Raw genomic sequence first — 16633 nt, forward strand, 5'->3', positions numbered from 1 at the left:
TTCAGCAGCGGTGCATATATAGTGCAGACTGCAGCAAGCAAGCAAGCAAGCTGCGAGAAACAAAATAATTACTCAAACCAGTATAGTTAATACTAGTTTTAGATTGAGCTAGAACATGTACTATATATGTAGGTAGCTGCATTCTTATCTTATTATGATTTATTTAACAACAAGCATGCAATTAATTATACAAACCAAGGTGCCATAATTATTAGAAAAAAAAACATGATGATACACAAACTTAACCACGTACGATGCATGATATGATATATATATGTATGTGTAGCGATGAACCGCGCATGGACACGACTGACAACAGCAAGCTAGCAGTAGCTTGCATGCATCTAGCAGACACGTGTGTGCATGCAATGCATGCACGCTAGTACGCTTGGCGCCTGCTTGCTTCACGGGTGAAGGCAGCCACCGCCGACGCCGCTATGATAACCACCACCGCTGCCACCAGCAAGCCCACTGCCACCGCCAAGGCCACCTCCACCACCGCTGCCGCCGCCCAGACCTGATCCTGATCCACCGCCAAGGCCGCCGCCGCCGCCGAGACCAGATCCACCACCCAGACCGCCAAGGCCGGCGCCACCTCCTCCCAGGCCGCCGAGACCGGATCCACCGCCTATACCACCAAGGCCGCCGCCGCCACCACCACCAAGCGGTCCAAACCCTCCGAGTCCACCGCCACCGACACCTCCGAGGCCGCCGACGCCGGTCACGCCGCCAATGCCACCGGCAAGGCCTCCGAGCGCGCCGCTGATGCCCCCGACGGCTCCGCCAACGCCGCCGAGGCCGCCGGCGCCAGCGAACCCTCCAACACCACCGACGTAGCCCGGCACCGGCAGGAAGGTCTTCTGGTCGGCGTTGTTCACGTCCGCTGCTCCGGCAGCTGCGGCAGCAGGTCCCTCATGGTTCTGCTGGTGGCTGTTACCAGTGCCGCCGCTGGCCACCACCATCGTCGTCTTAGTCGTCGTTGGCATGGCTCTGCTCGCCTCGGCGGGCGTTAGCGCCAGGATGACTAGGACCACCACGACCAGCTGGTGGCTGCGGCATGCCATTGCGGCGCTGGTGCTGCGCCACGTGCGGCTAGCCATATCGATCGATCGGCTAGGTTTCGGTGGCTAGGGCTTAGGTGCTGTGTGCGTGCGTGTGTGTGTGTGTTTGTCTGCTAGAGCTTAGGTGGCTATGGAGGTCGTTATATAGACCGATCCAGGCAAGGCAAGGTGCCGGGGGTCGGCATGCATGCAGAGATGCAGATGAAGTAATAAATGCATGCATGCTGGACTGGCCACGCAGCACGCACTTGTGTTCCCATCGACCCAATTTTTTATAATTTCGTCTTTTAAGTTTCTCACAAATAAACCCATGGAGGAAAGAATTCAAGAAATGAACTCTTAGCTTGCCGCCACCATCTCTGACGTCGAGCTCCTGGGCACGGTCGATGCCCTGCCAGGGGACTCAGCGCCAGTCACTCTAGCGCCGAGCTCGAAAATATCTACCGAGCCCGCGCCGGCCCTCTCTCTTCCTCCTCTCGCGCCCTAGCCCTGCCGACGCCGACGCCCTGCCCGCGCCACCGTCAGCCGCCACCGTCCCGCGCCGCGCGCCACGAGCCAGCGCCGACCCGCGCGCCCACGCCCAGCGCCTTTCGCCGCCGAGCCCGCGCAGCGGCTGCCACCGCTCGGCCCGTGCCGCGCCCCTCGCCCGCCGCTCGTCGCCGCGCCGAGGCCCATCGCCCCCCGCCCCGCGCCGCGCCCCTCCTCCCGCTCCGAGGCCACCGCCTGCTATTCCCGGCGGACCCGCAGCCCGAGGCCGTGCCCGCACCCCCCCCACCCGCCTCGTGCGCGCCGCGGCCCCCCCGGCCCTGCGCCGCGCCCCTCGCCGGCGCTGTCTCCCGTGGTTGGCGCCCGCGCCGCGCCTTGCCCTCACACCGTCGCCTTGCCTCGCTCAGTCTGCCAGTTGGTGTCGTCCGTCAGCCTCCTGCGCCTGAATAGCCCGCCTCTGCTAGAGCGATGAGCTCGCTAAGTCTGCCAGTGTCGTCCTCAACCTCCTGCGCCTGTATGCCTGCCTCTGCTAGAGCAATGAGCTCACTCAGTCTGGCAGTGTCGTCCGCATCCTCGTCTCCCTCATTAGACAACACAATCGGTGATTGAACGGTGCGACCAGCTCGTGATCTATAGTCATCTAACTTCTTCTCCTCATACCTTGCACGAGCCACCTCTACGGCATGTTCCCCGCTGCAACCAATCCCTTCATGTATAAAATGCAATCAGTTAGCAACGCGATTATATTACATTTAAAACCAAGCAACGAAAAAAAAGGTTTTCAAGCACTCACTGGCACATAATGTAGCAACATGCTCATTCAAGACCTGTATTTGTACTCTTGTATCCTCCCTTGCCTCATTCCTTGCCCTCTCCTCCTCTAACGTCATCCGCCTCTCCAATCCCCATTTGTTAAGCCCAACATCAATCGGGTTACAAATACCGCGCTGTCTAGCAAACTCACGCATCTTTTCTTTGTGATATTTAACGAATAGGTTGACGTAGTCAAGTCCATATCCCCTCTTCCGTGCAATGAGTTGCCTCTTCTTCAGTTCATCCAAGAACTTAGCTTGACCATCATAACATTCCCAACTGCATTTCCTAGTGCTCTATTCAAAAGAAATATTATATCATATATGTCTTAGCAAAACAAACAAAATACGATTTCATGTTTACCAAAAAAATAACGAACCTCATCATACTCAATCATATGGCCGCAATAATGGCCTATTCCAAGCTCCGAAGGGACTAGGCCATAGTTGGATTTTACACCACATTCGCACATGACAGGAGGTGCTTTGTAGATTACCATTTCTTTCTTTTTTTCCTTAACCCTCCGCGGTTCTTTCAGCCATTGGTTCTTAGGACCATACAACTACTCCTTGAAATGACACTTCGCCATTGAAAACACCTAAATAATGAGACATTAGTACATGAACATATATAGCTCAAGATTTTAACGCATACACTTTGCACTTACTTCATGCTTGTTTGGACACACAAACTCCAACGTATTCTCAGGGTTTATCACAGCTCGATCTCCGCAATCGCACAAAGGAGGTTCCTCGAGTCATCTAACTGTGGCTAGGTGCTTCTCCTTAGCCGTCATTGCCGGAGGGTTAGGGGGGTGGAACCCACCACTTGAAGTGCTCACGTGGATGTCTCCCTCTAAACCAATCGTCGAAAAAGAGGTACCTAGGATCAAACTTGTCTGCACCATCGATCCACTGAAAGAAAAAGCATCTCTAATGATCCTACACAATGAGATTCCAACAAAATATTAGTACCATACTTACACAAATAAAAAAAAGGATAGTGTAAACAATTTCTTACATTAAACCGACTACATGTGTAGAAGCAACGCGCGGCTGTGTCTGGATGTTTCGATTGAAAAACATGGACCGCAAAACCACAGTCACAGTTAGGGACATGAAGGTCAGGAGGGACGGGGGCATCTTTGCTAGACGCGTCGGGGTATAATTCTCGAGGACGACCCCGTTTTCGTCAAAACTCCTCCCGAAACATTTCTTGCATCTAACAAAACGGATGTAATTTAACAAACATAAATCAAAACATCACAAATAAATATCAATGAGAACCATAACTACAATATAACCAATTTCGTTCTAAGAACCGAAAGCAGTTAACATTATACCCTAAACCTAGGGTTTCTCATTTGATCCACAACAATGAACCCATAACATAACTACATGCGCCTAGGTTTGCTAGCTTTTCCACGCATTGGAATCAACCTACGGTTGTATAATACATATATTGAGGGATACAATGAAACCCTAAGTGATGACGATTCTTATGTTCAAAAATCCGACTAATATATACCGAATCGATGCGAAAAAACAAGGAGGTGAGCAAGGATACCTTGCTCTCGAAGATCTACGGATCAAATCAAGGTTTTCAAGCTCCAATATGTCGATTCGTGAGGTAGGGTGAAGTGGGGAGAGAAAAAACCCGAGAGGGAGGAGAAAGAAGAGGAAGAACGCTCGGGCAAGAAGGTTGGGCTGGGGTTAAATGCAGGGAGCTCGGCGCCACTTAGTACGGCACCGAGCTCGGCGCGAGTCACTCTGGCGCCGAGCCCCCTGGCAGGGCATTGACGGTACCCAGGAGCTCAGCGCCAGAGACGGTGGCGCCGAACTAAGGGTTTATTTCCTGAATTCTTTCCGTCAGGGATCTATTTATGAGAAACTTAAAAAAAAATTAAATTGTAAAAAATTCGGTCCGGTCGATCCTCTGCCCACCACTGTTTCATCACTTCCACAGTGCTCTCTCTCTCTGCCCTGATATCAAGTCATGCATGGCATGGAGGTCGGATTGACACGTACGGCATGTAAAGGCCGTGCGGTTAGGTCAGTAAAGACCAGGCCGGTTGAGCAAGAGCAACCATGCATGCTTCACGCATCTACCGTGACGTGACGCCTCTGCTCTGCAGTCTGCACCATGGATACAGTACATTATGGATACGGATGGATCGGATCGGATCGATGCAAGTTAATGGCGGATCACCGGACCGGACCGACGATGGCAGCCTCTCCAAGAGCTGGAAGCCTGTTGCCTGGCAGTAGTTGAGAATTCGAGATATGATGATCGACGAGCTGAGGTGTTGAAACTTGAGCGGCGGTACGGTGCACCCCATGCACCGATGATGATGATCTCTTCCTCTCTGTCCTGCTGCATGCTAGCTAGGGCAGTGTTGTTGCTCTTACAATTGCTGACTTCGCTGCTGCTGGTGTTCATCTCATTCATCAGTAGGAGTACAGCCATGTTGGGTCTGTTCGGCTGGGCTTATTTTGGCTTCGGTTGATTTATATGGTTGATTTATTGCAAGAGAAAAACATCATTTTCTAGGTGGCTGCAAGCGAACAAGGTCATTAATTCTCTGTTGACCACACCGGGACTCTGCATGCACAAGAGCTATGGACAGATGACTACTTGTCACTCATGCAAGGACCTTAGCGCCTTGTTTAGATGCCACCAAAATTCTAAGTTTTTTTACTCTCTCTCCATCACATCAATTTTTAGCCGCTTGCATGGAGTATTAAATGTAGGTAAAAAAAATAACTAATTACACAGTTTAGTTGGAAATCACGAGATGAATCTTTTGAGCCTAGTTGGTCTACGATTGGACAATATTTATCAAATAAGACGAAAGTAGTACTATTTATCGGGTTGAAATTTTTTCAGCATCTAAACGAGGCATAGCTAGCAGTAAGTAGCACCGAGCTCGGCGGAGCAGGAAGGTATGGCTTTGTTTTCGGGGTGCCCTGCCCGGGCGCGGCAGGCCCCTTGCATCAATCTTGTCGCGCCACCAAGATATTCAAGTTCCATAATTCACCCTCACAACCTCCTGCGCGCAAATTTATGCCAACATCTTTTCAGGTTTTATGACACAGCAAAAACAATAATTTTTACCACCGTTTAGGGTTCTTTTTTTTACAAAGCAAAATTTTCAAACTCTGACGACTATCGGTATCTGATATTTTATACTGCATGCAGATATCTACATTATATGAAAACCATCTTTGCAATGTAGTAGCAAAATATTGTTTTTAATCAAGATTGTCAATTTTAAAATTATTGTCAATCCAAGTAAAAGAGATGATTTATAAAATCTTGAGTATCTACTATTTTATTATTTTATTACAGCAGTGTTAATAAATGGCTAGCACTTTAGACAAGGCAGCTTAGTTACCATGATCAAATAAAAGAATATGCACCATCGACTTTAATGATCACCTATGACATTTGGATTATAACAATAAAAAATATCTAGATAAAGAATCCATGTAATTAAATTAATTAATAAATACTAATTACGATCAAGAAAACTATACTTAAATTACCATGTGGATCAAGAAAGCAAAAAACCTAAACAAAAGAGTCCATATCAAATACAGTTAATATAATAAACAGACAAATTTTGAATAAAGATAATGACAAAACAATATTTTGACGTCTACTTGTATCCAAATAAAGCAAATATGTAATCTAAATATAAAACAAATGAAAACAATGTATAGATTAAAAAAATGCTTTACGCTCACGGTGCTAGCAAGTCTCTCTAGATTGGAAAATTAGGATTGGATCTGTTTGAGCCTCAATCTAAGACAAGGTGGACTTAAATATGTAATCTAAATATGCCAAAATTTCTAGGTTGTAACTGCCTTTTTTGGGCTTTAAGGTCCAAATGGAGAGTGACAGAAGACTGAGCCCACCTAACGCACCAATCTTGTAAAACCCTTCTCCCTGGCTAGATATGGCTTCCTATAAACATGTCTGTAGGACAAAGGACATCAACAAAACACATGGATCGGTACGGTGAGGCAAGGTACACAAATTTTAAGTGACATTTTCATGGATCACTACTCTTGTAAAACTTTTCATGCCAATACTTTAAGTCACATTTTCATACCAATGGTACGTAATCAAGCACACAAATGGATGGTGGAGGCCGGGATTGAGAGCACACTAATAATTCGTTGTAACGTACGGGCACTCTTGCTAGTGAGAAGAAAAACAAAAAACTGTAGTGGGCTTGTGAAATTCATTCATATATTATACCACCAGTTGTTGCAAACAAAATATGATTGACATCTTCACACATCTGACTCGAATGACGATTGAACATTTTCACACATCTGAAATTCATTCACATATACCACCAGGGTTTAGGGTTTTGTGCTCATTCAACAAAGATCGACCATGCATGTCACCAGGTGGCTGTCGTTTGGTAAGTCTGAAATGGGATTTGAATTTGAGCCTTAGAGATGTCAAACAGATGTGCCCCTGAGGAGGTGGACTTGAAGGACGTCGGAGCCTGAGTCTGGACTGGCTGGGAGTGGCACGAAGATGCAGGCGTCGGAGACGGCGAGTCCATTGTCCTTGGCAAACTCCGCCCAGCCTCCGCACATCATGGCGTTCTTGGCCGACACCTTCACGCTCACCTGCCACCGCTTCTCCTCCTCCTTGCTGCCACCGTCACCGTCACCGGCGGCGCAGAGCACGACATCGCACGACGACGTCCAGCCGACGCGGTCGCAGAAGCTCTTGCTCAGGTCCTGACGTATGTGCATGCACAAATTATTAAATAGATCATCAACAATCCAGTATGTACAGCACAGTAGTTGTTACCAATAATCGCAGCTGGTAAGGCCTCTCGATGCGGTGGCAGAGCGTCTCGTTGTCATCGCCGCCGGAGACGACGGTGGTGGCCGTGCTGGGCAACCGCCGCCTCCTCTTGACGCCGCCGGTGCACGGCGCTGCCTCTGGCCGCCGTCGGCTGTTGCCGGACTCCTTGTCGGCCGCGGCCTCTGTCCCTGTCGTCGTCATGTGCTGGTCAACAACTTTATTAGGTCCTCTTCCTCCTCCATCTTCATGCCCTCCATTGTCGTCACAACAACAGCCGGAGGCGTCAAACCGGTCGACGGTGAAGTCGAAGACGCCACGGTGCTCGAAGACCAGCAGCTGCCCGGCGGAGACGGCGTTGGCCGAGACGAAGCCGCGCCAGCCGCCGCCCGTGAAGGACACCCGGTGGGCGGCGTCTCGCTGGAGGTCCACGTCCCACGACCTCCCCGTGCGATCCCGCAGCTTGGAGGCGGTGCGCCATGGACACGACACGCCGAGGCTCGCCGCGAACTTGGGCGGCAGGGACTGCATGCATGCGCCATGGATGATGGATGCACGCAGATGCATGTAGATAGATGAATGTTGCTGTGGGTGTTGGTGTGGATCGATCGGACGGAACGTTTCGATACGGATTAAACGTAGTACGTACCAGGCTGATCTCGAAGGAGCCGGGAAGCAGGACCTTGAAGAACTTGTGAGGGCCGCCGCCGCCGCCTACTCCATTCGACGCCATGGCCGCCGGACCCGGATAATAAGGAAGGAAAACTATGGATGGGATCACGATCAATGGAGGAGGAGGATCCGCCGGATGTGCCTGCCGTAAAAAGTTTGTTACACCGGCCTCCTCCTTAAACTCCGCTTTAATTGATTCCACTGCATGCGTCGTTAGTTGCTTCCACATTTACTTCTACACTGTTTTCATAAGACTATCTCCAACAGCCCAAACCCAAACACAAGACCCATTTTAAGGATTGGGTTGGTCACCCACCTAAAATTTTCTTTCTCCAACAGCGAACCCAAAATTAGCCCATCGCTCTTGGGAGAACGGGGATCCCGCGACGCACCACCAACTCTTCTTTCTTCTCCGCCGCCCCACCCCTCCTACTCGGACTAGCACCACCGCCCCACACCTCCCGTCGCGCCGCCGACGGCGCGCATCCGCCTCATCCGCTCCGGCCCTCCCGCCCTGCCTCCCGCGCCATCTCGCCTCTCATCGCCGCCTCGCTCCGTCGTTCCTGGCCGCCGGGCTTCTTCTCCTTCGCCGGCTACGCGCGTGAGGAGGGAGGAGGAGCCGCAGCGCGTGGATCCAAGGGCATTGGCGTCCATCCCGTGTGAGAAGGGAGAAGGAGCCAGTGAGATCTACTTTTTTCAGCTCCTCCATCTCTCGCAGCTCTCTCTCTCTCGGTGCGTTTTGCGGAGATTCGTCGGTAGCGACGGAGGGGGAGTCGGGGCTGCTGGACGAGGGAACGAGGCCGGCCGCTCCCCGCCGTGGGCTCGCCTTGCCGAGCCGGTAGCGCCCCGCCACGGTCCTCGCCGTCATCTCGTCCGTGGGCCCACCACTAGGGGCGCAAGATTTTTGCGTCGTCTCTCCTCGATGACGCTTTTTTGCGTTCTGGCTGGCCTCGGATGCAAAAATGGATCCTTTGTCTGGGTCTTCTGTTGGAGCATGTTTTTAGGTATGCAAAGTACTGTGAACCACCTATTTTGTGTTTGGGTTGCGCTGTTGGAGACAACCTAAGTCGACATGAAAAAATCCACTGCATGCATTCAGACGACGCATGCGACTTCCTCCTCTCTCTCTCTCTCTGTGTGCGTCTTCCTTCTCTCCCACAGGGCGACCTTATAAAAAGGAGGCCCGAGGGACGGTCGGCCGGATGTACACGCAGTGGTGGAGCCACCGGGGGGCGCGGGGGTAGGATTCATCCGGATGGGAAGTGCCGACGGCGGGTGGGGGGAGGGCTCGGTAACGAATTCGGAGGACTAGGAATATGGGATTAGACGAGGGCGTGGTAGCGGTGGTTTGAGGGCGGCGTGGCGGCGGCAGGCCGGGGAGCTGCTGGGCGGGTTGGTGGGGGAGGTTGGCGGCAGGAGCGGGCTGGTGCTGTTGCATGAGGAAGAGGATATATAGTGCGCGATCTAATCAGGAGTGTTCGTTTCGTATCAATGGCTGTCAATCGTTGCCTAAAAAGAACACAAAAATAAAGGCGCCTCGAGAATAACAATTCCCTTTATGTTCATCCCTATTAATCCCCCATACTTGCATATATGACTGAATTTTTTATTATTTGGCCCTTTTTTCGAAAGTTTCTCTTAAATAGACCCCTGGCGGAAATAATTCCAGAAATGGACCCTTGGCTCGGCGCCAGAGTGACTGGCGCCGAGCTCGGCGCCACGGTCACTGGCGTCGAGGTCCTGGGCACGGGAAAATGGCCTGCCAGGGGCTCGGCGCCAGAGTGACTGGCGCCGAGCTCGGCGCCGTAGATCTTGGCGCCGAGCTCGGCGCCAGTCACTATGGCGCCGAGCCCCCTAAATATCTACTGGCCAGTCTTCTTCCCCATCTTGCCCTAGCCGTCCCTGCCCGCGTCGTCGTCGCTCCACCGCCGCGCCCACGCCCGCCCACACCGCGCGCGCCCGCCCGCACCGAGCCCGCCCGTGCCGCGCCTGCCCGCTCGCCCGCGCCGCTGCTACTCCGGTGGCCGAGCCCGCGCCGCGCCGCTTGCCTCCGTTCCCTCGCCTGAGCCCGCACCACGCCGTCGTGCCCTCGCGCTGTTGCCCGTTGGTTGGCTGCAGCGCCGAGCCGCCACGCCCTCCACTACCGTCCTCGCCTTTGTCTCCACCGGCGGCCTCGGCCTCGCCCCGCCTTGCCCCCTCCACCACCGGCCTCGCCCCGCCTTACCGACATCCACCGCCGCCCTCGTCTCGCCCCGCCTCCCGTGCCCGTCGAGCCAGCCTCGCCCCGCCTTGCCGACGTCCACCTCTGTCGTTGGCCGCACCACCGCAGGCCCGGATCTTCGCCTTGACCTACGCCCATCGTCCGTCGACCCAGAAAGGTAAAAAATATGAATATGCAATGTACCTATTTAGTTGGTGTTTGTTATTTACTAGTTATACTGTGATGACTTAGTTAGTTGATTTAGTGAGATATATATGTAGATAGATAGAAACATAGATACATTAGTAAATAGATATAGTTAGATAGCTACTTAGATATGTAGTTATATTTGTAGTTAACTACATATGATCTTGCTATTTAGTGAGTACACTATAAATATATACGTAGTCATTATCATGATTACTTAGTTTATAGTTAGAAAGTACTTGTTAGGTACTATCTATCGTCTAATTTGGACTAAAGGACATGTGTTTCATTACGTTTTTGAAATAGATGGACAACCTAGTGACCATATATCATGGAGGCACGGTTAAAAGCGATCGTTATGGATATGTTGAGTTTCTTGACATGCAAAGCGTGCATGTGCCATTCAATGATAGGCCTTCATTTAGTGATATGGTTGCAAGGGCTCGGGAGGAGCTGCATTGCTTTGGAGATGATGATATTGCAATTGATGGTGTACTGCACCTAGATTGTCCTCTGAACATCTTCAGGCGAATGATCTCAATTGGTTGTGCAGATCAGTGGGACAACTATGTGAGATCGGCTATGAAGAGCCAGCTGCAATGTTTGGACATGGTTGTTCGTCGGGTGTTAGTTGATCCAATCCCTCATGGGTTTACCCCAGCAATGGATCATCCGGCACACATCGACCCTCCTGTTCTGGAACCTTACCTGCATGTGCAGATTGCGCCTATGGTTCCTGATGCTCAATCTGCCCCCAATGCGTTATTTGGAGATGGTTGTCATACTCATGTTTTCGTGGCAGATCCTCCTTATGAGATCCCTTTGACACAGAATCATCTGAGTAAGTGTCTTAACCGTATGGTTTTTGGAGCTTATCCCATTTCTTACATCTATTTCTTTCATTCTTTCCTCATTTCTGTAATGACGTTGCAGGAGAAATTCCTGAGAATATGGATGTGCCCCATGTTGCTGCGCAAGTGCACTTTTTAGATGGATTTTGTGGCTCCAATAATGTTGAAATTATGAATGATTCTGAGCCATATGAGATGGCTAGGGCTCTTGATTCTGATGATGATTGTCCTGTTGGAGAGCTGACGGAGAGTGATGTTGAGATGATGAGGCGTATCTTTCCCAACCGTCGTGATCCTAGAGTTCATGAGTTTAGTGATCTTGCTCATTCTGATCTGGCGTTTGTAGAAGGACGTGATGATGAGCTCCTAGAAGCTCCTGAGGCCAGTCCTAACATGGTAATTGAGGAGGGGAGGGTGTTCAGTGACCTCCCTGCTTTGAAGAGGTGGTTGCAGGTTTTTACAGTGATATGAAAGAGGCCTTACAGGGTATTGCATTCATATGTGGAGCGCCGTTACACAGTTGTGTGTGACAAGGAACGCTACCCATGGAGGGTTTGTGCAAGGAAGCAACAGGTGACCGGAAAATAGAAGATCACAAAAGTTGTTGGACCACACAATTATGCTGACCATGAGCTAACACTGAGGCATCGACAGTTGACATCTACCCTCATTGCCAAGCGGTTGATGAGAATTTTGCAGGGAGAACCCAACATGAAGGTGAGAACAATTATCAGGACCGTTGAGGCGTTGTATGGAGGATATGTGATAACTTATGGTAAAGCATGAAAGGCTAAGCAGTGAGCGTGGAAGATGATATATGGGGACTGGGAGGATGGATATGAGCAGCTGCCAGTTCTTTTTAATGCAATCAAAGCGGTGAATCCAGGCATGCATTATGAGTACATCCCAAAACCTAATGCTTGGAAGGATGGGAGGTAGATATTTTTCCATGCCTTCTGGTGCTTTCCTCAGTGTGTCGAGGCCTTTAGGCACTGTCGTCCTATCTTTTCCATTGATGGTATATTCTTGATTGGCAAATACCAGGACACACTTCTTATAGCCATATCCTATGACGCGAACAACAAGTTGGTTCCTTTGGCATTTGCTTTGGTTGAGAAGGAGAACAATGATAGTTGGGGATGGTTCTTGAGGCTAGTCTAGATACACGTGGTTGGCCCTAGCAGGGAGGTTGGCATCACATCTGATAGGCATCAGGGCATACTTAATGCCATGCGAGAGCAGTTAGAGGGGTATGCACCTTTGCACCATCGTTGGTGTACTCAACACCTTGCCGAGAATCTACTACGGAAGGACGGTGTTAAGAAAAACTTTGATCTATTCCAGGAGGCTGCTCGACAGCTTGAGGATAAGTACTTTAGGGAAAAGTTAGAGCAGGTTAGAACCGCATCAAATGCAGAAGGTAGACAATGGCTCATAGGTTTGATGAGGGATTTGGAGAAATGGACGAGAGCTCATGACGACGGTGGCTGGAGGTACGAGTTTCAGTGCAGCAACATGGCAGAGTCATTCAATAAGTTGCTATTGGGGATATGTGATATGCCCATGAATGCAATTGTTCAATTCACCTTCTATAAGCTTGTTGCCTGGTTCAACGATAGACACGCCCATGCATTGCAGTTGAGGAGTGATGGAGAGATATGGGCTCTGAAACCAAAGGCACACCTAGAGAAGGCAAGAGAAAGGGCTGGCACACATGAGGTTGCATGCTTTGACCACGCCATAGGGACTTATCAGGTCGAGCATAGGGGTGGTACAACATCCGACGGCGAGGTCCGAGAGTCGAGGATACATGTGGTTGTCCTCCAAGATTTCAAGTGCACTTGTGGTAAACCAAGGCAATACCACTTTGTATGTTCGCATTTGGTGGCAGCAGCTAGGCATCGCAACTATAATATCGAGAGGAGGATACCTCATGAGTTCAGTGTCAACATGCTTGTGAACACATGGAGCCCTCGCTTCGTGCCTTTCCAGGACCCTAGAGAGTGGCCTCCATATGATGGGCCGAAGTACATTACGGATCCAGCTTACCGTTGGAACAAGCGTGGATCAAGGCAGAGGACGAGGCATAGGATGGTTATGGATCAGATACCCGAAAGAACTAGGCATGGGAGAGGAACTACATTTGTTACTGATCCCGAGCAGCACGAGTGCGGCAAGTGCGGTAGACTTGGCCACAACTCACGAAGTTGGCATTGGCAGATTAGTGGGGTAGGACTATTGATTTATAGTATTATTTTATATTTGTCGTATCATATATTTAATTATGCATGTATCAATTTATGCTTGTATTTGTGTCAATTACCTATACATTTATAAGTTCATGTTTCATTGTACATTGCAATTCTAATTGATTCACTTTTTTTGTAGGATGGAGCAATTCCACCTGCTCGACCCGACGTACGAGGAGACCCACCGAGGACGTCTCGTTGCGCTGGGGCAGGTAATAATCTATAAGTTTTATTCGTACATGTGTTCGTGAAGTAACATGTGACTATGTTATATTCGATGTAGGACCTTCCGCACCTTCGTTCTAGGACCCACAGTGGGTTCTTGGACATTCGGTACGATGATAGGTACACTCCTTTCCTGCAAAGAGCTAGCCTGGATGTCATCTCCTTTCAGGTTCATCGTGGGTTGCCCAAGTTCAACTCAGCGGCGATAACTGCATTGGTAGACAGGTATTAAAGTGAATCATTGCCTCCATTCATGGCCATTTGTTCATGCGATTGACTTTTTGACAAGTAATCTTGCTTGGTCTTAAATATAGGTGGCGGCCGGAGACTCACAGCTTCCACCTACCTTTCAAGGAGATGACAATCTCGCTTTAGGACTGTCAGAAGATGCTAGGCCTAAGGATTCATGGGAACCCAATCACCGGGCAGTGCAGGTCAGAGGGATGGAGAGCACGAGTGGAGGCCTTCCTTAGGCGTGAGCTTGGCGAGCAAGGGGCTCGCACTTCTAGAGTTCCCATCTCATGGCTACGTACAGAGTTCGCACAGTGCCCCCGAGGAGGCAGATGAGGAGACGGTTGGGTACTACTACCGGGCGTGGATCCTACACCTTTTTGCTTGCGTTCTCTTTCTCGACGCAACGGGTGACAATGCATCCTGGATGTGGATCCACTACCTCAGTGACTGGAACTAGGCGGGTCAGTACAGCTGGGGCTCTACAGTCTTGTGTTTTCTATACCGGTAGCTGTGCGAGGGGTGTCGTCGGTCTACGGCGAACCCGTCACTTGGTGGATGTGTGTACCTGTTACAGCTGTGGATGTGGGCTCGTTTTCCAGTTGGTCATCCACAGGTACTGGCTCGTCGTGAGTGGTTCCAAGGTCAGCCTCCAAGTCGCCAGCCGATGTGGGCGTACCTTTAGGACCAGGTCAGGGTTTCGCACACGAGGATAGACCGGGCGTACATTGAGTACACGAACGAGCTAGATTCGATGACGGCGTCTAGTGTAAGTAAATTTTATTTTCCATGCTGCCTTTAAAAGGATTAGTATACCATCTAACATCTTATTTGGACATGATGCAGGTGGAGTGGGAGCCATATGGTGGAGAGGACGCACTTCCTTTTCAGCTGAGCAACGTATGTGGGGCCGACGACTACTTCTATAGGATGAGGTGCCCTCTAATCTGTTTCTATGCTGTCGAGTACCACCTGCCAGATAGGGTTGCACACCAATTTCGAGTGAGATAGCTTTGGCCTATGCCTCTGTTCTCGACTAGCATTGACTTACACAAGTAAGTGTTTTGATATTTCAAATGTCTCATGATGATGGTCCATTTCTTATAATATGGTGCCACGTACGTGGATTAATGTAACGATGACATACGTGTAGGTTGGATCGTCAGAGGAACAAGAAGATTTTTGACTGGGAGAGGCACCACCAGTCCTACATTAAGGAATGGGAGGAGATGCACGACAACCTGGACGACAACAACGAGCCGCACACGAACCATGAGTTCAGGTGGTACCAAGCTTGGTACCAGCGTTCGACAAGGTGCAAGCTCAGGCTACAGTGGACCAAAACTGACTACGCCGACATCGAGTCCTCTGATGATGAGGACACGACGTACGACCGATCCACTCGTGCAGGAAGGCAGGTGGAGGCAGGACCGATCTTGGACAGAGTGGTAAGCCAATCGACTTATTTTGTTACGTTTAGTTACATAACAATACATTAGGCGTACTTGGACCGACATTAGGAGTTATCTATTGTAGTTATTGCAACCTTCGAGCCGTATAACCCTTATAATAAGTTACATTCTTGTATAAAAGAAAACAAAACTAAATGATATCTGTTCAAAAGTCTTATTATTGAAAACTTTGTTGCAGGGCAATACACTGAGAAGCTTAGTTGAAGAGATCGAGCGCGTTTGGCCTAGAGTCAATGATGACTACATACTTGGCTTCCTAGATGTAAGATTAAAAATATTCTTTCAAACAAATCATTAATACGTTATATTCTTTCGGTTAACATAGTTTTGTACAACAGAGGCTGTCACTTCGTCTATGCCGTGCGACTGGTCGTTGTGGTTGCAGGACAAACACGATGCATGACATATACAATCCTTCCATAGGAAGAGGAGCCTTGGGTTCCTCTAGTCAAGCAGCTACAGGGGACAAGGAGGAGGACGAGGAGGCCGACGATGACGATGATATGGACAAGAGGCACGATGAGCTTGGGCCCTCTCAGCTCCATGATGCTCCATCGACTCATCCTACACCGCCTCTAGGAACTAGGCGACGCCGTCCACGTGACCCTTACACTCTAGGCACCAGCGCTCTAGGTCACAAGGGTAGGGGCAAGAGTAGGAGACAGTGAGGGACGTGGTAGGTGTTACTATGAACTATTGTGAATTTTGTATTTACTTTTCTTTAACTATTCGAGACTGTATGGACATTGTGGACTATTTGGACTTTGCATGACATATTATGTTGATTGTGATATTCGTTGTGGTTGCATTATGCTTGTTGGATAATTAAATGTTTAGAATATATATTGATGTCTCTATTTGTAACTGTGGATGCTTCTAATACAAGACTGTATCTTGCGAATTTTTTGCGTGAACCTTTAATCATACTATACTTGTACAAAGGCACAAATGTAGTACACAGATTAACTATAAATTTATTACATTTATAATCCAGGAATATTTGTGCATATGCTGTGTACAAGAATCTAGGATTACCAAGCAACAGTGAATGAATCTATGATTTTCAGACAATAAACATAGACTTTTCAGATACACGGACAACATCGAATTATCACATCACTGATATAGACCTTTCAGATGCAAGGACAACATTCAAGGAAGCACAACTAAACTCTATCTCCACCATCCATCTTATGACTATTTGATCCAAGGGCTGAGGTGAAGAGGCACATGGATCGCTGACATGGCACATTGACAGGCCTTCATTCCTCCTCTCAACCTATAAATAACCACTCACTCCCTCTCATTCACACAAACAATAAGGAAGAAGAACACTTCT

The 16633-nt window shown here is 49.5% G+C and overlaps 3 protein-coding genes across 3 annotated transcripts; 1 reads left to right on the top strand and 2 right to left on the bottom strand.

Moving 5' to 3' along the window:
- Positions 1-289: 289 nt before the first annotated feature.
- On the bottom strand, positions 290-1118 carry LOC136506819 (glycine-rich protein 5-like). Its single transcript, XM_066501729.1, has one exon. The coding sequence runs from the start codon at positions 1098-1100 to the stop codon at positions 405-407; it is 696 nt and encodes a 231-aa protein (XP_066357826.1). The 5' UTR covers positions 1101-1118; the 3' UTR covers positions 290-404.
- A 5585-nt stretch (positions 1119-6703) lies between these two features.
- Positions 6704-8086, bottom strand: LOC136506444 (B3 domain-containing protein Os03g0212300-like). Its single transcript, XM_066501375.1, has 3 exons — positions 7837-8086; positions 7194-7712; positions 6704-7120 (listed from the first exon to the last, which is right to left on the bottom strand). The coding sequence occupies exons 1-3, from the start codon at positions 7918-7920 to the stop codon at positions 6833-6835; spliced, it is 891 nt and encodes a 296-aa protein (XP_066357472.1). The 5' UTR covers positions 7921-8086; the 3' UTR covers positions 6704-6832.
- A 2139-nt stretch (positions 8087-10225) lies between these two features.
- On the top strand, positions 10226-14188 carry LOC136506739 (protein MAIN-LIKE 1-like). The gene is made up of 4 exons (XM_066501632.1): positions 10226-10237; positions 13506-13578; positions 13650-13816; positions 13906-14188. The coding sequence occupies exons 2-4, from the start codon at positions 13507-13509 to the stop codon at positions 13964-13966; spliced, it is 300 nt and encodes a 99-aa protein (XP_066357729.1). The 5' UTR covers positions 10226-10237; position 13506; the 3' UTR covers positions 13967-14188.
- The last annotated feature ends 2445 nt before the right edge of the window (positions 14189-16633 follow it).

This window comes from Miscanthus floridulus, chromosome 15 (assembly GCF_019320115.1).
Source record: "Miscanthus floridulus cultivar M001 chromosome 15, ASM1932011v1, whole genome shotgun sequence".
Lineage (NCBI taxonomy): Eukaryota > Viridiplantae > Streptophyta > Magnoliopsida > Poales > Poaceae > Miscanthus > Miscanthus floridulus.

Bases quoted from the DNA above. Each gene is read 5' to 3' on its own strand.
- LOC136506819 (XM_066501729.1), bottom strand. From the start codon at position 1,100: ATGGCTAGCCGCACGTGGCGCAGCACCAGCGCCGCAATGGCATGCCGC.
- LOC136506444 (XM_066501375.1), bottom strand. From the start codon at position 7,920: ATGGCGTCGAATGGAGTAGGCGGCGGCGGCGGCCCTCACAAGTTCTTC. The intron at 7,713-7,836 runs GTACGTACTACG...GCATGCATGCAG, and splicing joins GCTCCTTCGAGATCAGCCTG to TCCCTGCCGCCCAAGTTCGC. The intron at 7,121-7,193 runs GTAACAACTACT...CACATACGTCAG, and splicing joins CTTACCAGCTGCGATTATTG to GACCTGAGCAAGAGCTTCTG.
- LOC136506739 (XM_066501632.1), top strand. From the start codon at position 13,507: ATGGAGCAATTCCACCTGCTCGACCCGACGTACGAGGAGACCCACCGA. The intron at 13,579-13,649 runs GTAATAATCTAT...TATTCGATGTAG, and splicing joins GTCTCGTTGCGCTGGGGCAG to GACCTTCCGCACCTTCGTTC. The intron at 13,817-13,905 runs GTATTAAAGTGA...TCTTAAATATAG, and splicing joins ATAACTGCATTGGTAGACAG to GTGGCGGCCGGAGACTCACA.